Raw genomic sequence first — 27,903 nt, 5'->3', positions numbered from 1 at the left:
CATCATACATGATATCTGTTTCTGCTTCCTCATTCTGTTCTGTAGGAGCATATACTTGAATGATCTGCATATCTCTAGGTTTAGATTTCAATAGAATTGCCATTACTCTGATTTTTTGATTATATGAATAATGTTTTTATTAGTTTTCTTCTCTACAATAAACGCTACACCTCTTCTTGATATTTCACCACCTGACGTATATATGAGGGCTGTTCAATAAGTAATAAGACTCTAGTAGTAAGACTTATACGTTGGTTAGACATAACTGGTAATTAATTTATGGAATTAACAACGCATATGAAGTATATTAATTAAAGATAACTTTAATGAATCACTTCTATATTTTGGCAATGTCACATTGCCATCTTCAGGAACATAAAGATATGGTATGTGCACTAAGGAACTAACAAAGCAAATGAGGAAGAAAGTAAGAAACTAATATTGTTCTTACTTTCTTCCTCATTTGCTTTGTTAGTTCCTTAGTGCACATACCATATCTTTATGTTCCTGAAGATGGCAATGTGACATTGCCGAAATATAGAAGTGATTCATTAAAGTTATCTTTAATTAATATACTTCATATGCGTTGTTAATTCCGTAAATTAATTACCAGTTAAGTAATAAGACTAATTTTACTGTCAGGAAACCACTCATCACAATATTAATTTCTGTGGAATGCTGCTGTCTGCATTAACAAAAGAGGTTGATAGATGGATGAAGAATTGATTGAACTTGAGAAACAACTGTTGTAGAAGAGGGAAAAATGAAGAGGGAAAAGACAAACAAGGAGAGGTAGTTAAACAATTCACAGTGAAGGGTCTTGCAGAAATATTCTCTGCAGTTAGCGATGTTCTCAAAATGGTTGAAGACATGGACCCCAATGTTGAATGCTACTTATTAGTAGAAACAAAAGTATATGACGCGTTTGCTTGGTGTGAATACATTTTTGATGAAAAGAAGAGGAATAAGCAAAGCACATTGGAACAGTGGCAGTAATACACAGTACAGTTTTATAATAAGGTTTAAAAATTAAAATGACAAGTATACTTATTACGGTTAAGTCCCTAACCCCTATAACTCTGTTGATTTAATGTATCAACTTACGTCCGATTCGACATCTCCTGCCAGATGGAACAGAACTCAGACGTAAGTCGAGGGATGACTGTACTAATATTCAATCTCTCCATCTCTCTCATCACATTAGCCAATTTCGCGCATTTATTCAATCCTCTTACGTTCCAAGTAGCAATATTCAAGCAATTTCTGCGTTGAGTTTCTTTATAGCAGTCACAGACTGACAATACCTCAGGGCCTTCTATATCACGACACCACCGTTCCGGGCATATTGAGTCTACCCGGGCTTTAATTCTTTTCTGTGTAGACATGATGCTTTACATAGCGGCATTTTTTATGGAATGGGCCGCCAGAACCATTCAACCCCCAATATGAATGGAGGACTGCAGCTGTTGTTGGTTAGCAAGTCCCATGGACCTAGCCGGGAGGCCTACAAAGTAGTGCCACCGACCATTCCCCTCATCCAAGACCGAGGGGACGCCCCCGATGCGCCGTTATGTTGTTTACCACCCGTTATTTCTAAACCTATAGTACATCTGTACCGTGGGTGGGCTAAGGATTTTTTTTTTTCCATTTTTGTCAGTTTTATATTTTTTTTTTGTAATTTTTTTATTTATTTTTACATGACTTGGGCTTTGAGTTTGAATTTTCAAACCACTTCAGGCCTCCAATAAGTGGGGCAGTGGTCTCACGCCAGGCAATGAAATTCATCTTCCACCTGAAGACAATCACAGACATCCATGTCTGTGGCAGGATTAGAGACTGCTCCCTGTTGGTTGGAGAGCAGGTACACTAACCATTTACCTCAACCAGGCTGGCAAAGTGGAGAGCAGGGCCAATTTTATCATTAGGCGAATCTAGACAATCATCTAGGGGTGCTAAGACTATATAAGGGCACTAAGATTATATATAGAGACAATGTATAGGGGTGCCTAAATTTTCTTTGCCTAGGGGCATCAGATACTCTCGGACTGACCCTGGTTGAGAGGGAATAATAATAGATACAGAAAGGTGAATATGTATTGATGTTTCTTCATACAAATTCCAGGAGTATCAGGATAAAGAATGTGAATTGGTGACATTGATAGCCTCAGTCCGACCTAAGATCATTGGAATCAGTTAAATGTGGTTGACTGAAAATGATGTCTTGACAGGGATAGCAGTTGAAGGGTGTAGCATATTTCAGCAGGATAAGAAGGTAAAACAGTGGCAGAGTGCTACTTATGATGAGTTATGTCCTCTCAGAGTAGAGAATTTGGAAGGAAATGGCACCAATAGTTTTGAAAACATATGGGGCAAGGTGGGAAGGACAAGATATTTAATGGCATGTTGCTATAGGCTACATCACATAAAGGGTGGCGAACAGGAAATGTCCAGACAGATAAGTTTGGCAAGTGCAAAGTGGATGATCATTATTGGAGATTTTAGCTATAGCAGTATTAATTGGGCAGAGGAAGCAACATACTGTAGTAAGGAAATGGAATTTCTGGAATTCTTGAGGGACAAATGTGCCAAGCAACGTATAGTAGAAAGAACACAGGGATCAAGAGTTTTGGATTTGGTTCTAACAACAGAGGATCTGATGCAACTGAGATGTTAGTCTTGAATTGGAAGCTGAGTAGACATGCAGAAGTATCACAGAGAAAGGAATTTGTGTAATCACAAGGCAGGTGACTGTAATAATCCTAGAAATCAGCTTAAACCAGCTCCATGGATGGAGGAATAGCAAGAGACATCAGCAATGCATGGAGCTAGTAAAGAAGTATATTATCAGCAGCGGTTACATGAGGAATATAAGATTGAAGCTAGGAAAGTGACTAGTATAATAAGGAAGGCAAAAATGGAATAGAGAAGAAGCCAACACTTCAGTCCAAGGAATAATTCTTTCATTATGTGACTAGTAGGAAAAGAAATGATTGTGAATGAATGATCCTGTTAAATCTTGAAGTTGAGTGACTTCTGTAGACGACATAATGGGGCTGTTTAATGATCACTTTATTGGGGTGTTTTATTACTTGAGAGATGGAATAACTGAACATTTAGGAGTGCATGAGATAATATGTTGTGAATACTAAATACTCTGAAAGTCAATAAGGCAGTGTGAATGGAAATTCGCCATGTATTTTTTAGAGAACATGCTAAAGAATTGACAGTGCCATTGACCTGGCAGTTCAATGAAAGTGTAGCTACTGGGAAAGTGCCACAATGAGTGGAAGGAGGGAAAGATTGGAGGAACAATTTGGATAAATTAGTGAGAGATTGTATATAAAGGGACCTTCCTAGTTGGAGGAAATTTCAACTAGACACTAGGTGGTAGATGTTCTTCATTGCCTAGTGAAATACCACCACCTGGCTTATTGGAGATCTGAAGTGGCAAATGCCATGTTTGGGCGCCAGTGCAGGGATTCTGGTTTCAGTTCTCGTCTCTTCTTTATGCACTGTGAATGAAACCCTTCAAGGCTAGGACAAACAAATATACACCCATAACCTCATCCATTTCAAAGTCACATCATTTAAAACAGTGGTGCTGCAGGCTGACCACCAGTTAGTGCACAGACCCACACCTGTCAATAAGGTGTCGGGAGGCTTTTCAGTCATCTGGTGCATAATCCCTCTGCCATTTCATGCATGGAGAGGGAGCCCAAGAAGTGGTATGTGGGGGACACTGTCATGGCATAGAGACTAGTTTCTCTCTATGTGGACATCATGTCCAAGAGTATCATCTCTCACTTCATGTTACCAGTATATCCTTCCATCTAAGCATGATCAAACTTATGAAGACTTGCAAACAATGGTAGTGACACATTGACAAAAGTGAATCCCCCTCATACATTAATCCCATCAAAATAGTCATCACAACCAGTCACAACATACAAATCATGCCAGAATCTCTTCACTAAAAACTCACTTTCACATCCACTTTACTAACATCTGTGGCACTAACACAAACATAAATAACATTCACCATCACTTGCAATTTTCCAGACCAGGCATCTTATTCCTGGCAGAAACCCAGATTCCAGCTGCATGTATTACTGTCCACCTCCAGTGCCTAAACTTCACACTTTACGATTCTTTTTGCCACAAGAGTAGTATCTCTGTCTTTGTGAAAGCTAACACAAGAGAATGGCTAATTTAAAAATCCCCTGCTTTTTGACCTTCTCTGGCTCAAGGTTTCCTTACCCCCTTTTAGAAACACTCATTTGTTACATTTACCATTCTCCAAACACTGGCAACCACTCAGAATTCTTCATATTCCTTTCCATGAAACTTGACACCTGCAATCCAGTTATCCCAATAGTAATGTCATCTTCTTGGGCTACCTCACCATCAATGATTTCAACTGATCCCCTACTCCAGCACCACCTACCAACTACTCAAATTCCTGATAACCCTCTTCGTTCTCCAAATACTCTGGATCTCTTTTTGACTAGATCTCCTTCCAGGTAAACTGTAAAGGTCACCTCTCCTCTCTCACAGAATCCCACCTCCGGAATTTCTACTCCTCCTTTCCTTGGTCTTCCACTCATTTGACCCTAATGCCTGCTGTGAACTAGCCATAGAAATTATTCTTACTGGTATGAAGGCATTCATCCTTCCCCCCCCCCTCCATTCAATCCATACTTTTGGTTGAACCAGGGCTTGGACAGCACATGATTCAACCAAAAGTCTATCAAAACGGTCAAAGAAAAAAATTCAGCTTAATGCATGTGGCTCACATCAAGAATTCCACCTTCATTCTCTGCTAATACCAAAACACACAACATATGGAAATCAGTCATCAGCAGATCCAAATATAATTTCGTAAAGGTCAACAGCAGAAAATTTGTCTCCAGTCCAAATGGAAGCCCTACCTTCTCATCCCTTGCTAAGGCCATTGGACACAACTTCTGCTCTCCTTCACTTCCAACTCTCTCTCATTCTGATGGCACCACTGTTACTTCACTCAAAGATAAAACTGACTTCCTGGCATCACTCTTTTCCAGCAACTCCTGCAGAGATGACCAAAGGAAATCACCTCCAATCACACTGGAAACCGATCACTGAGGGGTGCTAAAGGGTCGAAGCTGTATAACTGAGAGGAGACCTCCACATTGCCTTTAAAGGAATGCAGAGAACCAACCAGGGCTTCTGACCTAATATCCAATCCTCACCTTCCTGTGGTGCACCCTGTAGGGTATCTACCTGGATACTGTACAAACGAGGATGGGCTGGCAATTTGGGATTTAGCCAACCAAATTGTATTTTTATTGGCTTAAACCAAAATACAAAATGATGGTACAACATGACAAAATTTCGTGCCAGCTGGGACGTCGCCAGGTTAAACAAGGCCCCATTTGTTTTTGCCAGGGAACCAGGCCGAACAATGAAAAGTCAGCTACTGGAACAAATCTGAAACACAACTCAACATCACCAGTGTTAAACATCGGTACTATCAACATAAGAAGTCTGAATGGCAAAGAAATGGAGCTAGCTGAGGAATTAGATAAGTACCAGATCGACATAATAGGGGTGACTGAAACAAAAAAAAAAGACAAAAACTGGTGAGATCTTACTGAGTAATAAATTCAAAATGTTATATTCAGGCAATGACAATCAAGGAAAAGAAGGAGTAGCCATAGTATTTAACACTAAATACGATACTAATCTTCTTGAATGTCAGGCAATCTCAAGTAGAGTGATGTGGGCAAATATCAGAATGGGGAACTGAACAATGAGATTTGTGCCTATGGTCCCACAGAAGGTTCTACTAAGGTAGAAGTGGAGGAATTTTTTGAGGCTTTAGAGCATGGGTCGCCAAACCTCTTTGACCGTCGATCCCCTTCAAGAGTTTCTTGACTTTTTATCGACCCCCTCTATTTTACTATTACGTAATTATAATAGGACAAGCAAAAAAGATGCTTATGTGAGTTTTTAGATTCTTTATTTTATAGTTACAGTGTTTATTGTATGTATAATATAGTATATATTATTATATTACTATTACTACTACTATTGCTATCGCTAGTAATATCACTGGTATTACTAGTGATATTAATATACTGGTATTAATATCACTAGTATTGCTACCAGTCCTGCTCAACTCTTCAGCATAGAGAAGTTTAGTTCGTGAATGAATAACGATTGAATTATAACATGTATGTTGATGAATTTTAGAACATTAACCCTCACTTGTATGTCGATGCACAAAAATGAGAACTAAGATCAAATAATGTAAGTATAAGTAAATAAGAACCGCGCACGTGTTGCAATCTCTCTCCCGCTGCGCCAGCCAGGCAGGAACCACACATCCGTTTATTGGTAAATACGTCATTTTGGCCTACTTGATTGGCCTCCGTAACTATTTTCATGACCTTGCTCCATCTTACAGGTCCAATTCATGTCACTGTTCCCACGATTCACTCTTAATTGCATCATTGTCATTCAGGATGGAGGTAATCCAAGTTAACCGAATTCAATATTACCCGTACAATGATGTCTTGTATTTTTCCGTCAACCCCCCAATCTACCCCTGAGCCCGAATCAACCCCTGGGGGTTGATATCGACCACTTTGGCGACCACTGCTTTAGAGAAAGCAACTGTCACAATGAAAAAGGAAACGTTTGTTCTTGTTGGGGATGTAAATAGCAGAGTAGGAAATGATTTTCAGACATACAAAAATATTTTGGGAAAATTTGAAGAAAAGAGCAAAGCTAATAATAATGGCAAATACCTGTTGGATTTCTGCTTTGGACATGGACTAGTTATTACTAACACCATGTTCCAACATAAAAATGTGCACAAATTCACTTGGAGTGAAGAGGCAAGGAATAAGAAAAGTATCATTGACTATGTTATTGTTGACAGTGATGTGTTCTCCCTGGTGCAGGACACCAGAGTGTACAGAGGATTTGAAATTGGAAGCGATCACTATTTAATCTTGAGCAGGATAAAATTGAATTTCATATTGAAAAGAATAACATGTAAGAAAGTTTTAAAGCGAATAAAAGTTGAGCAGCTCTCAGATGTGAACTGTAGACTAAAACACAAAAAGATTATTGAAGAAAAAATGAATTTGAGAACAGGAACCAAACCTTGGAGATTCAGTGGCAAGCCTTGAAGAAAACCCTGATTGATTTAGCCAGAGAGGCATTTGGTGAGGTTGTCTGCAAGGACAGAAAAAGCAGAAATCCATTTTGGACACAGGAAGTTAAATAGGCAGTGAATGAAAAGAAGAAAGCATATCAAAAGTTCCTGGCAAATAAGTCAGCTTGTGCTCATAGAGAATACAGAGACAAATGTAAGAAAGCTAAACACTGAAACTAGCTAAACAAAAGTCATGGAAGGACTTCGGCAAGAACATGGAAAATAAATATCAAGAAGGTGGCAAAATATTCTGGAGGTTGTTGAAGAAGCTTAGAAATGGAGGAAAGCGTGCTGTAAAAGGAGTTAGAGATGATAAAGGTGACATGAAAATGGCAGAAAAAGATATCCTTGAAGTATGGAGTAATTATTTTGAAAAACTGCTAAATGAAACAAGCAGTGATAGCACACTGGTAAAAAACACTCAGCAGGCATACAGGCAAGAATACATATCCATACTTGAAGTAGAAAAAGCCATCAAAGGCTTGAAATGTGGAAAGGCAGCAGGAGTAGATGATATTCGACCAGAAATGCTGAAGTATGGTGGTATAAAAGTCTTACAGTGGCTGCAATGCATAGTTCAGAAGGTCTGAACAGAGGGACGAACAAATCCCCGATGATTGAAGTAGAGCTCTCATAGTACCATATAAAAAACAATATGAAAATTACAGAGGTATTTCCTTACTGAGTGTTCCTGGTAAGGTTTATGCAAGTATACTTGAGAAATGGTTGAGAAGAATTGTGGAAGAAAAGCTTGGTGAAGAACAAGCTGGATTCAGGCCGAATATAGGCTGTCAGGATGAGAGCTTCACTTTACGACAGATAGTTGAAAAACACGGGAATATAAGAAAGATATGTATTTAAGTTTTGTCGATCTGGAAAAGGCATATGACAAGGTGCCAAGAGAGAGAAGCTATTCAATATGCTACAGTTATATGGTGTCAATGGGGCATTATATCAAGCCTTACCTAGTCACTATTTGAGTTGTAAGTCAGCAGTTAGAATTGAAGGAAGTACAAGAAGATGGTTTAATGTTAAATCTGGTGTGAGCAAGCATGTACATTATCCCCTCTGTTATTCATTATCTATATGGATCACATTATGAAGGAATGTGGTATTAAACATGATATCAAAATTGGAGATGTTAATGTGTGCTTTTTGCTTTATGCAGACAATGTTATACTTCTAAAAAAATCCGCTACAAGTCTGCAAGATTCCCTGACTAAGATGAATAACTGTTGTAATAGATATGGTATGAAGGTCAGCAATAAAAATACAAAGATATTGAAAATATGCAGAATCGTTGAAAATATCATTATGTTGGAGGTTTAATGGATTTTATACAACACTCAGAAAGAATTAAATTAGAATTTAATTCTCCTATATTTCGTCCTAGTAACTAGGACATCTACGGGGATTACAAAAACAATTAATGTAACATGCACACAAAAACTTACAATACTAGGCCCAACCACGTGGGTGACACTAAAGTCCTATGTAGGTGGAGCGCCCTTTAAGGGTGGTAGTAGGTAGCCTGGAATGTAAGGTGGGACCTCCGGTGATGAGTGTTTCCCAAATCTTCGGAAGCTTAATGCAACCATATTTGTTAAGATTCGGTTGGTTTCTGAGAGCTGCTGCTGCTTCTTAGAAAAGTCTCTCTTTCTTGAATTTGCTGTGGTGTAGCATGGTGGTTTTCTTCCATGATACTCTGTGGGTGGTGTCCAAAACATGGTCAGCCAAGCTTGAATGGCCATAGTTGTGTTTAACGATGTACGACTTGTGTTCCTCCAGGTGGATGGATGCTGATCTGCCTGTCTATCCAAAGTACGCAAGCTTACAGGAACAGGGTACTTTGTAAACTCCAGGCAGAGAGAGAGGGGGGAGCTGATCTTTCGTAGAACGGATAAGGGTAGCAAGTTTGCGGTAGGGCTTATATGCTGTGTGTAGGTTTTTTTCCGAAGTGCCTCAGATGTAGAGTATGGTGATGGCATTTTTAAATTCTTGTTGACGAGAGGGACGGGGAATGGGGGAGGAATTGATTATTTTTTTGATACTGTGTTCACTGTAGCCATTGGAGAGGAAAGTTCTGTGTATGTGGTTAAGCTCAGTAGTGAGGGCGGTTCCACTGGGACAAAGATTGTGGGCTCTCTTGGTAAGGGTTTTAATGATGCCATATTGTTGTGAGGGGTGGTGGTGGGAGAGTTTGTGAATGTGTCTGCCTGTGTGTGTGGGTTTTCTGTATACAGTGAAGGCAAGTGTATCATTGGGCAGGCGCGTGACTAAGGTATCTAGGAAGGGTAAACAATTGTTCTTTTCCTTTTCCATAGTAAACTGGATTCTTGGATGTAGGCTATTGAGATGACCGAGGAAGGAGTCTAACATGTCTGGGCCATGAGGCCAAATGGAGAACACATCATCTACATATCTTAGCCAAATAGAAGGTTTGAGTGGGGCTGAGTCTATGGCTCGTTTTTCGAAATCTTCCATATAGAAATTGGCAAGGGGGGGTGAGAGGGGGGAACCCATGGCGGTTCCTTCTATCTGCTTGTAGATTTTGTTATTCCAAGAGAAATACCCAGAGTTGATGGCAAAGGAAAAGAGATCTAAGATGTCAGAGGGGAAAACGTTTTCTAAGAGAGATAAAGTGTCAGTTAAGAGAATATTGGTAAACAAAGAGGAGATATCAAAGCTTACCAATATGTCTGTATTGTTCAAGGTTAAATTTTCTGTAAGGGCTTTAAAGTGGGTCGAGTTTTTTATATAGGAAGCTGAATTCCCGGTGAGGTGGGACAGAGAGTTGGCCAGCTGTTTAGACAGACTGTAACAAGGTGCATTGGTGACATCTACTACAGGTCTGAGTGGGGAATTAGGTTTGTGGATTTTTGGTAAACCGTATATTAGGGGGGGACGGGAGCAGAAAGGTTTAAGTTTTTTCGTGACGTCAGGGGGCCAGGAGGTTACTTTTTTAAGTAAGATTTTTAATTTCTTAACTTGTGTTTTTGTGGGGTCGTGTTCTAGGTAGCGCGATCGCGGAGGATAGTGTTCATTTTACGATTGTATTCGCTGGTATTAAGAACAACTGTGGCATTACCCGTATCCGCTCTGGTGATGACGATACTTTTTTCCTTTGCGTAGTTTTTGGAGAGAGCCATGCGTTGGGCATAAGATGAGTTACTTTTTGGAGGCGAAGAGTGAGCGAGGATATTGGCTACGTCGAGTCTGATGTTGTTGGCTACCTCCGACGGTAAGCGACCGATCCCCCGTTCGACGTTAACCATTACATCGAGCACCGGCACTTCTTTCGGGACGACGGCAAAATTACGGCCGAAGCCAAGGGCGCTGACGGCATCCTCGTTGAGCCTTTTGGAAGAGAGGTTAATTACTGTCTGGAGCGGTTGAATTTGTGGTTTGGCTTTAACCAGGTTGCTGTATTTCTTGACGTGTTTGTTTTTTATTTTTTGAAATTCTCTCTGTGCGGAAGTTTCCGAAATGTCAGAGAGAATCGACCAAAGTTCAGGGTTAAGAACGGTAGAGAGCTCTGTATGTAGGGAGCCAATGGCGGCGTTCGTCACTGCGAGCGCGGCACGAGTAGAGGCGATTTGCTCGCGTAGTAATGCTAGGCTGGCACGTTTATATATACGGAGTGCTTTTTTGGAATGGAAATTGGTCCTCATTTTAACGCATTTCGGTATTACTCTTGTATCCCGACATCTTTTTAAACGACTATCTAGACAACTAAATAGGCTAGCTTTTATAAAAAGATGTCGGGATACAAGAGTGATACCGAAATGCGTTAAAATGAAGACCAATTTCCATTCCAAAAAAGCTCACTCTTTGCCTCCAAAAAGTAACTCATCTTATGCCCAATGCATGGCTCTCCAAAAACTACGCAAAGAAAAAAGTATCGTCATCACCGAGCGGATAAGGGTAATGCCACAGTTGTTCTTAATACCAGCGAATACAATCGTAAAATGAACACTATCCTCCGCGATTGCGCCACCTACATCCCGCTAGAACACGACCCCACAAAAACACAAGTTAAGAAATTAAAAATCTTACTTAAAAAAGTAACCTCCTGGCCCCCTGACGTCACGAAAAAACTTAAACCTTTCCGCTCCCGTCCCCACCTAATATACGGTTTACCAAAAATCCACAAACCGAATTCCCCACTCAGACCTATAGTAGATGCCACCAATGCACCTTGTTACAGACTGTCTAAACAGCTGGCCAACTCTCTGTACCCCCTCACCGGAAATTCAGCTTCCTATATAAAAAACTCGACCCACTTTAAAGCCCTCACAGAAAATTTAACCTTGAACAATACAGACATATTGGTAAGCTTTGATATCTCCTCTTTGTTTACCAATATTCCCTTAACTGACACTTTATCTCTCTTAGAAAACGTTTTCCCCTCTGGCATCTTAGATCTCTTTTCCTTTGCCATCAACTCTGGGTATTTCTCTTGGAATAACAAAATCTACAAGCAGATAGAAGGAACCGCCATGGGTTCCTCCCTCTCACCCCCCTTGCCAATTTCTATATGGAAGATTTCGAAAAACGAGCCATAGACTCAGCCCCACTCAAACCTTCTATCTGGCTAAGATATGTAGATGATGTATTCTCCATTTGGCCTCATGGCCCAGACACGTTAGACTCCTTCCTCGGTCATCTCAATAGCCTACATCCAAGAATCCAGTTTACTATGGAAAAGGAAAAGAACAATTGTTTACCCTTCCTAGATACCTTAGTCACGCGCCTGCCCAATGATACACTTGCCTTCACTGTATACAGAAAACCCACACACACAGGCAGACACATTCACAAACTCTCCCACCACCACCCCTCACAACAATATGGCATCATTAAAACCCTTACCAAGAGAGCCCACAATCTTTGTTCCAGTGGAACCGCCCTCACTACTGAGCTTAACCACATACACAGAACTTTCCTCTCCAATGGCTACAGTGAACACAGTATCAAAAAAATAATCAATTCCTCCCCCATTCCCCGTCCCTCTCGTCAACAAGAATTTAAAAATGCCATCACCATACCCTACATCCGAGTCACTTCAGAAAAAATAGCCAAGATACTAAAAAAGTATAACCTACACACAGCATATAAGCCCTACCACAAACTTGCTACCCTTATCCATTCTACGAAAGATCAGCATCCATCCGCCTGGAGAAACACAACTATGGCCATTCAGGCTTGGCTGACCATGTTTTGGACACCACCCACAGAGTATCATGGAAGAAAACCATCATGCTCCAACACAGCAAATTCAAGAAAGAGAGACCTTTCTTAGAAGCAGCAGCAGCAGCTCTCAGAAACCAACCAAATCTTAACAAATATAGTTGCATTAAGCTTCCGAAGATTTGGGAAACACTCATCACCAGAGGTCCCACCTTACATTCCAGGCCACCTACTACCGCCCTTAGAGGGCGCTCCGCATAGATAGGACTTTAATGTCACCCACGTGGTTGAGCTTAGTATTGTAAGTTTTTGTGTGCATGTTACATTAATTGTTTTTGTAATCCCCATAGATGTCCAGTGACTAGGACGAAATATAGGAGTATTAAATTCTAATTTAATTCTTTCTGAGTGTTGTAAAAAATCCATTAAACCTCCAACATAATGTCCTCACAGCACTTAAGCCTCTACACAAGAGTTGAAAATATCAACTGTGTTGTGAACGGGAGAACCTGTGAAATAAGAAAAAAATTTCACCTGCGATTTTTAGTGAAGATGGTAAATTAAATATGGAAATAGACAGCAGAATCAACAAAGCTAGTGTGGTAGGAAGTCAGTTGAATAAATTCATATGGAATAAGAGAGAAATTATTTGGAACATTAAGTTAAGTGTATACAAGACAGTGTTCAAACCACTTTTAACTTATGGATCTGAGAGCTGGGTCAGAAGTAAAACACTTGACCATAGTCTAGAGATAGCAGAAATGATTGTCCTGAGAAAGATTATGAACAGATATCATCAAGGCAATACCATATTTAAAACGAGGATATTAGGAAAGAACTTGACATTGTCAGCATCCAGGAATGTGTTAGCAGAGCTAATCTCAGGTGGCATGGTCACTTAAACAGAATGAGTGAGGAAAGATTTGCAAAACAAGTGTTCTCTGCCAGGCTGGCAGGGAAATGACCCAGTGAAACACCAAGATATAGGTGGATTCATACAGTAAAAAGTCCCTTAGAAGATAGAAATATAAGTTCTAACAATGTTGGAGTTTTGACTGGTAATTGATTGATTTGGAGGAAAATTATAAATATTAAGTTAGTAATGATGTAAATTTTTCCTGTAGTACTATCATATCCTGTACACCCCTTGAGGGTACATGGCAGGAATTTGATGATTGATGAACCAATCACTGTATACTTCCTGTAGTTTTCAACAAAAAGACATCTGAAAACTGTTAAGTAATGTGGATAATAAAAAGTTATTTTCCTGATGGCATCTCTCTAGTTCTCAGATGTCATGCTCCAGATCTAACACGTCTTGCATCGTATAATTTATTATGCATAGAAGCAATCTCATATCCATCCTATTCCAAAAAAAAGGGCATTAGAAGTCTACTATTGAACTACTTACCAATTGCCATCACTTCTGTCCTCTCCAAAATAATGGAGAAAGTCATCAATAGCCAAATCATCCAGTACTTAGAGGCCCACCAATTAATCAGCAACCACCAGTATGGATTCCACCATTCAAGACCCACAGATGACTTTCTACTCATCTGTGGGTCTTGACACTTGCCATGGAAAGGTTCAGAGAAACTTGTGCTATTGCCTTTGACATTTCCAAAGATTTCGACTGTGTGTGTGTGTGGCATTGAGGCCTACTAAATATATTGCCGTCTTTTGGTCTCCCCTGCCACCCTCTATAATTGAGTATCTACCTTTCTCTCTGCAATTCATGGTAGATGCCCTCATGCTTGACCATTATTTGGAATGCCTCAAGGCACTGTTTTGTTACTTACTCTCTTTCTACTGTACATAAATGACCTACTCACCATTACCACTAATCCTATCCACAGCTTTGCAGATGATAGTATTCTCCACTTATGCTACTGAACTTATCCCGACAAACCATGCATCACTCTGACATCCCAGGCTACAAGATCATGTACAACTAGTGCCTTAAACATGGATCTACAAAGTATCCTCCAATTGAGCGAGGACAATCTTGTTATGTTCAATGCCACCAAAACACAGTCTTGTCTTTTCTCTTGCAAAGAGATCTCAGCTCACCCACCCTAACCTTCAGTAATATACAAATCACCAAACAAAATCGGATCTGTTTGTCCTAATGTTTGTTTACATCCAGTCTTTCCTGGCATAAACACATCGCATCAATAGCTTCTGGCATCCAATAAACATGGCGTTCTCTTTCGTTCAAGAGTCTATTTTACACCTAACCTATACTTAACTATATATAAATCCCAAATCTGCCCTTGTTTAGAATACTAACATGTTTGTGGTGGTATACCTAAAACTTCCCTTATAATTATTGATGCTATCCAGAGGTGAGCAGTTAGGCTCTTAGATGACCCTCTCCTACAGATTCATTTCAACATCTATCTCATAAGGCGCAGTGTTTCAACGCTGTGTCTGGTCTACAGATATTTTCATGATCACATGCTAATTCTGTCCACCTCTTTTCTCTGGAACAGCCTTCCTCATGAAGTATTCCCAAACAAATATAACCTTCAAAAACAAATCAACAATAAACTTCTAGCTCAGGCCTTATCTGCACCCCACACATGGCATTGATATTATTATTATGTGACACCTCCAGGGAGTCCAAAAACTCATCGAGGGAGAGTGTGCCAACAGCATCGAATGATTGAATCCCTTCAAATTACTAACCACGCTCAAACTTGCTTAACTTTTTGCAAGCCATTAGTAGCAGAGGCTCTACCAATCGACCAACCTTTGCTGACTGTACTTATAAGTCCCTTGGCGTCTCGTGTATGGTATCAACATAAAATAAAATATAAAAAATTAGACAGATGAGAGTAATATCTGTGGTCACTATGGATTTGTTACGGGGATGTGCTTGTTTCTGTAATTTGCTTGCCTTTTTTATAATAATGTAATAAGAACCATTGACAGGGGAAAGGGTTTGGGGATTTTGCAAAAGTATTTGATAGCGTGCCACGTAACAAAATATATAAATTGCAACATATAGATTAGTGAATTGGATTGGGAATCGGCTGTCAAAAAGTTCTATAGGAGAGAGAAGTATCAAAGAAAAGGAATGCCAAGTGGTTCCACAATGATCGGTACCAGGACCTTTGTATTTTAACTTTTATGTCAGTGTTTAATAATAAATTTAGTTTAATCCTTTATCCAAGTGTGAGCAAACAAAGTTTGCGCCTGAAAGTATCTTCAGGACTGGGGTAAGGTGGTACAATACCGGGAAACTCGTTGCAAAGGTGGGGAAAGCTAACATCACTCCTATCTCAGTATCTCCCATAATGCAAAACACATTTCCTTGCGGATATGTATAATGTTATGCATTAAGGGAAGGGCCACTACCCACACTAGTTTCAACCTTTATTGAGGTCTCTTCAGTGGGAGCCAGGCCCAAGTAGAGATACCAGGCAGAAGCATTAGCAAGGTCATCTCTACCTATAGGAGTTGCCAAACGGTGTGCCACCCTTTTATTAAATTACTCTGGATTTAGAGAAAGATGTTGAAAGTTTATTTTTCACTTGGTTAGACTATAATAACTTGAGTTTAATCCTTTATCCAAGTGTGAGCAAACAAAGTTTGCACCTGAAAGTATCTTCAAGACTGAGGTAACGTGGTACAACACCGGGCAACTTGTTGCAAAGGTGGAGCAAGCTAACATCACTCCTATCTCGGTATCTCCCATAATGCAAAACACATTTCCCTGCAAATATGTATAATGTTATGCATTAAGGGAAGGGCCACTACCCAGACTAGTTTCGACCTTTATTGAGGTCTGTTCGGTGGAAGCCAGGCCCAAGTGGATATACCAGCCAGAAGCATTAGCAAGGTCATCTCTACCTATAGGAGTTGCCAAAATGGTATGCCACCTTTTTATTAACTTACTCTGGATTTAGAGAAAGATGTTGAAAGTTTATTTTTCACTTGTTTAGACTATAATAAATTTAGTTTAATCCTTTATCCGAGTGTGAGCAAACAAAATTAGCACCTGAAAGTATCTTCAGGACTGGGGTAAGGTGGTACAATACCGGGCAACTCGTTGCAAAGGTGGGGCAAGCTAACATCACTCCTATCTCAGTATCTCCCATAATGCAAAACACATCTCCTTGCAGATATGTATAATGTTATGCATTAAAGAATTAATGTTATATTTAATGTTATAATTACATTAAAGAATTAATAATAAATTAATGTTATGCATTGAAGAGACCTCAATAAATGTCGAAACTAGTCTGGGTAGTGGCCCTTTCCTTAATACATAACAGTATACATATCTGCAAGGAGATGTGTTTTGCATTATGGGAGATACTGAGATAGGAGTGATGTTAGCTTGCTCCACCTTAAACTTTCAACTTCTATGTCAGTGTTATTCTCACTGGGTTGCAGGGAGATATTCAGTGATTGCAGATGATATGGTAATAGTGCTGTTGTAGTAGCACTTTGGAGGATTTCAGTAAGTTGAACAGATGAATGAGAATGTCAAGTTAATACAACTAGATGTAAGGTTGGAAATTTGGGATCTGTACTTTAGAGCTATACTAGAGGAACTGTTGATAAAAATTTGAAGTTCTGGGGATATATTGCAGAGGTGGTAAAGGTAATTCAAAGAATTGCTGCAATACAAAGAAGAACTTTGACCTGTAGAGAATAAGAGTGGTGCTTCCATCATATAAATCCCTGATAAGGACACATCTGTATTATTGTGCTCAGATCTGGGCATCAGGATTTGAAGAAAATAAATTAATCTTCAAGAGGATTGCAAAGGCATATAACAGAAATTGAGGATAAACTGAGAGTATGCAAACTACAGTGTGATGCTGGGGAGATTTTTCATATAGCAGAACAAAGGGGAGGAACAAGGATAAGAGGCCATCCCTGGTAGTTGTGAAAGGAAGTGGTTAGTAGGAGAGTAAGAAGTGACTTTCTAGCATGGATGGTGGTTGGATTATGAAATTCCTTTCCTGATATTTTAGGGTGGTGAATTTTGAGGAGTAGCATGATAAGCTTTGTGTTTTCTAAGATGGATCTTCCTTGATGAGCCCTTTGAATCCATTGATATCAACAATAATAACCTGGATACAATGCATAAATTATATAAATATACATCATCCATATGGCCATTTGGATGGTTAATGCAAGCATCCATGCTTTCAAGTATGCCCAGACATCTAGTTTTCTGACTATTCACATTCACGCTTTCATTGAACATTCATTTCTCCAAGCACTTAACTCCAAACCCATTCATATGTCTATGTTGCAAGTACACATTCTTTTTACCATCAGAATCACCCTGTTCATTCGAACTCCATTTCTTCTACATATACTAAATTATTTTACTGTATCTAGCGCAGCTCACTTTTTTTGTTATACTGTGGCAGTATCTTGATTCTCTTACTCTTCATTTTCACCCTACTGAATAAATCTTTTCATATTCTCATATGCCTAGCTAATCTCCTCTCAAATCATTCTTTCTGACCGACACAGTCATATCATCCTCTCATTCTCTACCTGCTTGTGTTTTAACCCCAGTGGCAAGATGGTGTTCTTGCATATAACACCTCGATTCATACTCATATGCCTCCTAGCATTCCTCATTGAACAAAGAAGATGCTTGTACAATATATATATATATATATATATATTTTTTTTTTTTGAAAGAAACATTCCATAGAATATCACAAGACCGGCCATCGTGGAAATTTTATTATTATTCAGTCCTCCATAGAGTCATCGTGGGAGGAAATTTGTTTTGGGTAGATGGCTGATAGATGATTTGCTGAATTATGCAGTTTGGTTTTGGTTCTGAGACTATTTTGTTTAATCTAAATCAGGGATGGTCCAAGAGTATCTGATGCCCCTAGGCAAAGAAAATTTAGATGCCCCTATATATTGTCTCTCTATATATATTTAATAATTTTTATATATATTTTATATACTAATATATATATATATATATATATATATACTAATTTTTTTCGAAGGTTATAAGTTTTCCCCGAACTATGTAGCAAAATCTGGCGCCCCTAGGCGATTGCCTAGGTTCACCTAATGATAAAACCGGCCCTGATCTAAATATTAGTGATATAGTTCAGGAATTCGAGAGAAGTTCTGATGTGATTTTCTTTCAATAGGATTTGAAGCATGATTTGGCCAATTAAATAAATACTGAATATTCAGTTTGCAATTCAGCTGAAGCATACTCAGGATTTGAAAAATCACTCATCTGCTCATCCATGATGAGTGAGAATTTTTAGTTGACAAATATATACAGCTAATTCTCTTTTTACACTTCTCTTTTTGTTGGATACTACTTCGTCTTGGATCCGACATGTTATTTACTACGATGTTCTTAACCTTAAAAATAGTTGCTAGTTGGTTTCTAATTCAAATATAGAGAAAATTTATATTTAATGACTGCACCACTCTATATCTGAATTAGTTCAAGAATTGAAGAAAAATCAACCTTCAACTATCTCTCCTTAAAATATATACTGGCCGAATATATTTGACTTACTTAATTTACCCGCTTTGGTTCGAATATTTAATGAATGGTGCAGTAAAAGAGATTCAGGCAAAATACAACTTTTGATTAACAAAAACAAACATTTAATTTTAAAATCACAAATTTTACACTTAACTTCAAATCACTAATTAAGTTATTAGAAACACCTCAGCCTTCCTGGCAATACAGTCATGCAAACTCAGACAATGGTAATTCTGCTATCTCTACTTTACAGTCTTCTCACAGTTCCTTAAATTCCAAATACAATAAAAATTTCAGTAACACTTCTTCACAAACAATCACTTTTAATTTTACACTTCGGCTAATTCTCCACAATAGTTACTGTTAGTATCAGGGAATTCTAAGATGAAACTCACACACTTCTCTGTACAAAAATATTAAGGTTGGAATAATCTTATCGATAATCTTTTCTTCATTTACTTATACGTAAACACTTTGAACAGTAAACGGCACTCATTAAAATAATTCTTCTAAGCAATAACTGAATTAATCATCGGTCACAATACACATAAACAAACGTTGTTGCATAAAGTACTACCGATCACTCATGAAATAAAGCAATACAATAATTTCTTAACTTTAGGTTTTATAAGCACAGTTGTTCATTCCTCCGGCATTCAATTAATTCTTTAGGCACTATAATTCCAAACACAGCTAACGGTAAACCCCAATTTTACTGCCTGTACTATTCTCTAGTAACTTCGTACTTTGCTTCAAGGTTCCGTATGTCTTTGAAAGGTCGGCGCTGGAATTATATCTCCACTCAAGTATTGCTAGTCTATTTAGTAGTCACTCAGCTGTTTTTCGTAGCTATAATTGTTATTCTACAACTTATTAGCTAACTGCTTCTTGACTAGTAGACATAAAATAGCTGCTTGAGTGACTTGCCGACTCTCTATTATCGCACGCTGATTGCTGAATGCCCGATTCCAACCTAAAGCCAATCTCTCTCTTATAAATCTCTAATCCTCTCTCTTTTCCAGCGTTCCTCGCTTTTTATATCCGTTTTTCCCGCTTAAATTCTTCTCGTGATCTCTTTAACTAATTCCTTTTTAGTAAACTTTCAGCTTTCTCCCCACGTTCTGTTCCAAAAATGTGCTCGTTCACTTACATACGTTTCCATGACAACCAAATAAAATATAATAAAATTGAGGTATTGCATAACGCTAAACTTCTACAAATAGGAATAAATAAGGAATATTTACATTTCAATTAATGCACAGTTAAATTATCAAATACAAACTCTTATAATATTAACATAGTAATAAATAAAATAGCTTAATAATATTTAATACAGTCTTTTCATTATTAATACGTATATCTTTGATTAATTAATTAAATATTAGACAAAATTAAGGAGTTATATGAATATTGGTTTGTCAAATAAGTTGTTTACATTAAATAATATTTACAAGTCTAGCCTTTGTGATGGAAGATCATGTTGGATTCTGAACCAAATAATAATTACTCTAATCTATACATAATCAGAATCCAACAAAAGCAGCTAAGGATCGTGTGACACAATTATTTTGTGGCAGTGCTTCAGGAAATCGTATATTAACTTTCCTACCAGCTGAGGTGGATGAAATAGTGAGACCAAATTGCACTTCTTATTCATGTTATTCAACGGATGTTACAGAATCGTATCCAGATTTAGCTGGACGTGTATAGACATCATGGCTGGTTGGGGTGTATATATATTATATATACACCCCAACCTGTAAATAGTACACAAATAACTATTTATGCTGTAAATAGTTATTTGTGTACTTACTTTGCATAACACACACACACACTATTGGGGGAATGCTGGTCATTACAAATGTCTGTTTTGCTGAATATCACTGATTTTCAGTCATATTCAGCTATGAAAAGATAAAATGCCCATGCATCATTTTATCTGAAAACTGTGCTCAGTCATACTACAAGGTAATATGACTAATATTACCTTGTAGTATAATAATCAATTAATTTTGATGTCAACCTGAGATAGATTTTGAAGTAAGCAGCACACTAGAACTTATTTCTTACCCACTGATAGAATATGCACAATATGAACAATTAATAGTGGACATTTATTTTATATTGATTCTAACCTAAATGTATTTTGATTGTTTTTCTGAGTTGTTGGCATGTCATAAGTTATCACTGGTCCAGTCTATTTGACATTTCATAGCCAATCAGAATTCAGAAATGCAAATACACTCAAGTATTCGTAAATGTAGACCTGGGGTTTATTTTGTTCAGAGTTTTTATGTTACTGTATGTTTTCAGTGTTTGACAGAAACGGAGTTTGATTTTTTTCATAAAAGCATATAAAAGGCATATTATAAGTGCAAAGTGAAAAGTAGCTAAACATAGTATTAAAAAAATTAAATAAATAGTCCAGTATCATTTATAATGATCTGGAGGCAATTTTTTGCTTCAGACTGATACACATTCTAATATATAAGCAGTTTAACATATTTGCTTCAGTACTGGTAGTTATATAGGGGAAAAATTAACCACAGCATTAACAAAAGCATATAAATTGTCTAAATTTGGGATTAAACATGTTTCTCTTATATGTTTAGGTTACTGTGTAACATGGCATCCCGGGTGACATCTGACAGTGAAATATTTGCATGACACAAAGCCAGCACAAAATTTGTTAAGTCCTGATAATTGAATACCATCAAAGTGTCATCTTATTAAAATACCTGGGTTGACTGTTATTATTTCCTTTAATATAGCAAAATCTGTTTTGAAAATTTAGCATTTCATTAATTGAGAGCATTGATTCTTACTTGGCTGCACCATGAATCTAGTTGAGACTAGATCATCTGGTATTATTATTATTATTGATTGTTATTATTATTACAACCTCCATGGAGTTGGGAGACTCATCGTAGGAGGTTCATTCAACTGATAACATATCTATCATACTGAATCTTAAAATTCTTAACACTTCCTGCATTAACAGCATATTCCAGTAATGCATTCCATTCACCTACAATTCTCCATGTAAAAAATCTACTCTTCACCACACCTGTACATCACTTGCAGGGTTGGCCTTTGATTCTTGCCTTCAACTTTTTATAATCCTCTCTGGATTAACCCAGTCTTGTATTCTCTTCTAACCAATCTCTCAAACGCTTTGACTACAACCACAGTTATACAAACTGGTCTATAATTGGAAGCTTCTATCCTATAAGCAATATGCTTGAATTAAATGTAGCCGTACTGAGATTGTATTGCCTAGAATGCTCTGTACCTCAAATGATAGTGAGAGGAGGATGTCTATTTCTTGGTTTTATTCGTCCATGTAAAGTTGTTTGCCCATGCCAAGGCCATCTACCTATGTCCTCTGGAACAGCCTTCCTCATAATGTATTCCCCAACTCCAACCTTCAACTCTTTAAGAAAAACGTCAATGGATTTCTTGTTTCTCAGTCCTTATCTGCACTCCATATATGGCACTGATGTGCTGTATGTTCCTACAGAGCCCAAGGCAAGAGTACAAATGGAGGCCCACATACCATATGTTGAAATATTTAAGTTATAAATCAAGCTAACAAACTGTTAAATAAAATGAATTCTATCTTCTTTCCTTCACAAATGTGCCTTTATAACAACAAAAATCAGAAAATATGTGTAAAGCTATACTTTTTATAGTTGAAAAAATATAAAAAATGAATGAATTTAGTGATTATTGCACATGTCTGGGTATTGGATCAGTAATAAAATAGACACAATTCATAAATTATTATCTATTTTTCCATATTAATAATTTTTCATAATTTATTTATATTTCCATATTAATCATTTAATAATTTTCTGTGTATGTGTGAGAGAGATATGCTGACCTTCTAAAGTGCTGAACTAAAGGCAGTGCTGGGTTTCATGTACCTTTCCTGTGTGGGATTTTTAAAAAAAAATCCTCTCAGTACACTACTTCATACCCCTACAGCTACTAGTTCTGTAAAAATTCCAAATCTGCCCAACCATGGAATATTGTTCACACATTTGTGATAGTTAACCAAAATAATCTTGAAGACTGCCTGATGCTATTCAAAAGAGGACTATCTGGTTAATTAATGATCCCTCTCTCATAGAAACACTTCAATTCCTCTTAAATAGATGTTCAGTTTCTGCTTTATGCCTGTTTTATAGATACTTGAATGGACGGTGCTCTGCTGAATTGTTCATTATCATTTTCCACTTTATTCTGAAACATAAGAACAAGAGTTGCTAACCAACATCCATTTACAGTCCAGCCCTAAACTCACTGAACCAACTTCTCTACCTCCTGTTTCATTCCATCTACTTCTGTTCTTTTGGAACAACCTCCCTCGCTCTTCCTTCCCTAAAGAATGCAGCCTTCAGCCATTCAAGAAAAATGTTAAGATTCTCCTTTCTTCTTACCTTCCTGCTCACACACACCACTGATGTGCTATATCTTGAGACCTTTCATGTGTGCATGGATATGTCAGATATTATAAAAAAAAAGGTATGAATCTTAACTTAGTAAATGGTGGTGATGTGAGAATTATGTTCAGTTCACATTATTTAATGTAACTGCTGATTATCAAGGATGCAATGCCCAAGCTGAGAATAATTTTTAGTTTCTAAAGATTAGGTTTTGAATGGAATTTGAAATGGAGTTTTTTTATGTATGGGAAAGAAGTCTTCTTTTAAATTAGACAATAGGAAGTGTCCTCCCTCACCCAGGATACTAAGCTCACAGTCTGATATCCGAGATGATATCACACTATGATATCATCTCATCTCTTTGCTGCTGCTTTTATGCTAGGCACAATCTGTGTTTTTCCTTGATTATATCTATAACACACACACCTTCTGAAAGGGAACACGATCATGCTAAATTGATAACCTTTTTTGGTTACCTGATGATCAGCCATATAGTCTTTCATTACCATACTTCTACAGAATCTCTTACTTCTTCAAAATATCAGCTGTTGTGCACAAAATAGAAAAACTGTCAGCATTAGCCCTGAATGATGCAGAAAATACATTGCTTCCCACTTTTATGGATAGCCAGGCTTATCAGAATGTATGTAACATTACTATTAATGCACCTCACCAAAGTAAATTTGGTTTAATAGGCTTTTCCTGTAGTCAGATGCTACCCTGAAGAATAAACCAAGAAATAGGGAACAAAGAAGTTAGAAACATGACCTTAGAAATTTTAATGCCAGATTACAATGAGTAAGAGTACTCTAAACTTTCTACCCATAGATATATAATGGAAATTTTGTAGTAAGACCTATCATCCAACAACTAAAGGCTAATGTACAATACCCATAGATATATCCCATTGAATGGTGATCCATGCCTAACAGATCTCCACTTGCATAAATTTGGACTTGCACAAATTATCCTGAAAAGGGCTAATTTTTGAGTTGTAAAAATTTTGCTTAATGTACCTATGTTGCTTGTATGCCACTTAAGTTTTCTACAAGGCAGATTATTGCCCATATAGTGAATGCATATGCCTTCCTTAAACTCACTCACTCACCTTGTGAGTTTTAGGAAGTTTTAATCTATATTAAAGAAGTTTTAATAAGGTGATTTAATATAGATGTACACAGTACATCTATATTAAAGAAGTTTTAATATAGATGTACTGTGTACATATATATCAAATCATCTTATTGTTTGCATGCACTTTGGTAGAAGTACAGTCATGTTGGAAAAAGGAGCAGAAGTGGAAAAAACTAATAGAAATAACCTTTAAAACATGTGAGTAATGTACTACTGTATCTATGTATTGTAGATATATAAATCATAGGGTGTGATTAATTGGAGGGGGGGAGGGGGCTAGATCCAACTTATCTAAAATTCATGTTACTTAAAGCTTTGTGGAATGTAACTCCTACGTAAATTGGGGTCTGTCTGCAATTGTTTTAGGAAAAAAAGAAGTGAAATTTTATCACTTTATTTGTATTCTACTGAGTCCTATGATTTCAGAAAGAATTGCTACCAAAGAATTAAACATTAGAAGAGAACAATATTAACTATGTACCAGAGACATTATTAGGAATATCAAAGTATGACTGAACAGTATAGTCCGTGAGGTTAGTGTAGTAGCTAAGCTCTTCGCAACCATATGCCTGGGAAAGGAGTATCCTGGGCTCGATTCCCATCGTTGACGTGATGAGCTTAAGGATCTTTTTCAGACATAGCCAAGTTAGCCAGTCTTGGTCATAGACTCCAGGGTTTTTCTCCCTGCAAAACAGGCAAACCGGTCCCGTGAACACATGCAGTTACAGACATAAGGCTAGCACCTTATCCTCGGGATGGGTACTTGAGGAGCTTAAGGATCTTTTTCAGACATAGCCAAGTTAGCCAGTCTTAGGCGTGGGCTGCAGGATTTTTCTCCCCAGTTTATCTTGGGGGGGGGGGGGGTTTCCCTCTCGCAAGCAGGCAAACTGGCCCCGTGAACACATGCAGTTACAGACATAGACTCTGTAACAGGCCACTAGGTCTAATACCCGAAGGGAAGAAGAACTGAACAGTATATGTGACTTCCATATTAGTTAAGAGCAATCATCATATCACTGGTAACGAAACTTTGAAAATAGCTGTGTGATTTAGAAGGTCATATTCTTATAAGCTAATAAATTGGAGGCTGGATAATTATTATTATTATTATTATTAAACAAGACCTCATGGAGTCAAAGACTCAGATGGGAGGTCCTTTTATCACACACACATGTCATCATACTGTGTCTTAAACACATTCAAATTCCTTGCAGACACCACACTCTCAGGTAAGGCATTCCAATCATTCACAACTCTGCACGAAAAAAACCTGCCTCTCACTCCCCTACTCACACCCTCTTTATACAGTTTCCAGGGATGACCTCTGGTTCTACCCTGATCTCTCCCACTATTCTCTGTAGAACTTCTCCACCATTGATCTTATAACAACCCCTTACCAACTTGTAGGTCTCTATCATATCTCCCCTCTTCCTTCTCTCCACTAGACTCTGCAAATTACATCTTCTCAATCTTTCCTCATACTCAACATTCCAGAGGTCAGAAACTACCTTAGTCACCAACATCTCTTCATCCTTCTGAAAACCCGGTGACCAAATCTGGGCACAATAGTCCATGTGTGGCCTAATCAGAGCCTTATACAATGGAACAAGAATCTCCGTACTTCTACACGTCAGTGTCCTCCGCATCATTCCCAGAAGTCTTTGTGTTGTCTTCACAATTTTGGCGATGTGTCCCCTAAATTTTAGATCCTTATCCACTATCACTCCCAGATCTCTTATTTCCTCTACTTCCAACAATATATTCTCACCAAGCATAAATTCTGCATCCCATCTTTGTTTTCCAAATTTTAAAACCTTACATTTTGCAACATTGAACTCACATCCCCATTTGCTTGCCCAATCACTCAGTTTATTCAAGTCTTCTTGCAAGGCCACAACATCTTCACTACTCTTTATGGTTCGTCCCAACTTTGCATCATCTGCAAACAACTGAATATCTCCATCCAAATCTTCGCCAATATCATTAATATACAAGTTAAATAGTAATGGCCCTAAAACAGACCCCTGAGGCACTCCACTAGTGACTTTCCTTTTCCTGGATATTGCACCCCCATACACAACTTGTCGATACCCATCAGACAGCCAGTGTCCAATCCAGTGCACTAATCCAATATCCAACCCCATCTGCTCTAGTTTGACTGTCAACTTATCATGAGGTACTCTATCAAAAGCTTTTGCAAAATCCAAATATACTACTGGGTAATATAGTATGTAATAATAGGTAATATAGTATGACCTCCCCTCCCCCCTCTGTTATTCCTGTTTTCTCATTGCAATAAGTATTTTAGAAAAATTATTATTTTTAATTAGAAAGTCAAACTAATTGACTGGTAAATCTGTATTTCTATTGGAAGAAAAGAAATTGTATCATATTATATTGCTATCTCTACTCTACTGTACTCCACTTTGTGAGAAATAACTATGATTTTTTTACAGGTATAATCCGTATGATAAAACTTTCACACACGAACAGTATGGTATTGAAAAGGTGTTATCAATTCGACAGGATGCAATAAAGAAAGCCAGCTTATCTGAAAAATTCGGCTTAATTCTTGGCACCTTGGGAAGGCAAGGAAGTCCAAAAGTAATGCAGCAAATTAAGAAAAGGATTCATGAAAGTGGAAAACAACATGTAGTCATTTTATTATCTGAAATATTTCCTGAGAAGCTAAAACTCTTCACTGGAATTGATGCATGGATACAGATAGCATGTCCAAGGCTCTCGATTGACTGGGGGTTAGCATTTGAGAAACCACTTTTGAATCCTTATGAAGCAAGTGTTGTCTTAAAAAGTGTTGAATGGCAAAACACTTACCCAATGGACTTTTATGAATCCTCAAGTTTGGGGCCATGGACACCAAATCACAAACCATCAGTAAAAGATGATTGCACTAAGTGTGCTACGTGTGAATGCAAGAAAGATTAGATATTTCTGTATTGTATAACATGGAGTATTATAACCTAAGCTTATGGTATTATATTAAAAATTGTAAATATTTTATAACTAGCTGTAATACAATAATGATGCCTTTAAATGTTTAAAATTTTAATAAAAAAGGTAAAAAGATATACACAGTGATTGCTCAATTATCTGACCTTGAAATAATTCAAATAGCTAGCTTCTTTGACCTAGCAGTTAACATATCTGCTTTCAACAAACAGGCTCAAGTTCAAATATGTTTTGGACATGGATGTTCGGTTTTTAAAGGCAAAATGAATTTCATTGCCTGGTGGGACACTTATTTGTAGCCTAAAGTGGCTTGAAAAAGTTCCATGGTATTATGTGAACCAAAAGACTTATCACTCTAGACCCAGACTAACTATTATTCACACAATACCTATCATGCCTCTCCTTAAACTCATTCACCATTGGGGAACTCGCAACAACCTCTAGCAATTCTCCTCATTCAC

At 37.8% G+C, this 27,903-nt stretch overlaps 1 protein-coding gene across 1 annotated transcript in view; it reads left to right on the top strand.

Annotated features, from left to right (window-relative positions):
- Positions 1–27,563, top strand: part of Dph1 (diphthamide biosynthesis 1) — a 55,437-nt gene extending 27,874 nt beyond the window's left edge. Inside the window, exon 2 of the mRNA XM_090404675.1 lies at positions 26,929–27,563. Within this exon, the coding sequence (XP_090260801.1) occupies positions 26,929–27,418 (490 nt within the window). The 3' untranslated portion in view covers positions 27,419–27,563. The remainder of the gene's footprint in view (positions 1–26,928) is intronic.
- Positions 27,564–27,903: the final 340 nt, after the last annotated feature.

The sequence above is a fragment of the Typopeltis vanoorti genome, chromosome 15 (assembly GCF_054136105.1).
Source record: "Typopeltis vanoorti isolate ZY-2024b chromosome 15, IOZ_Tvanoo_1.0, whole genome shotgun sequence".
NCBI classification, from domain to species: domain Eukaryota; kingdom Metazoa; phylum Arthropoda; class Arachnida; order Uropygi; family Thelyphonidae; genus Typopeltis; species Typopeltis vanoorti.
The sequence above is the reverse complement of the archived record's forward strand: the minus strand, read 5'-3'. Positions and strand labels throughout refer to the sequence as shown.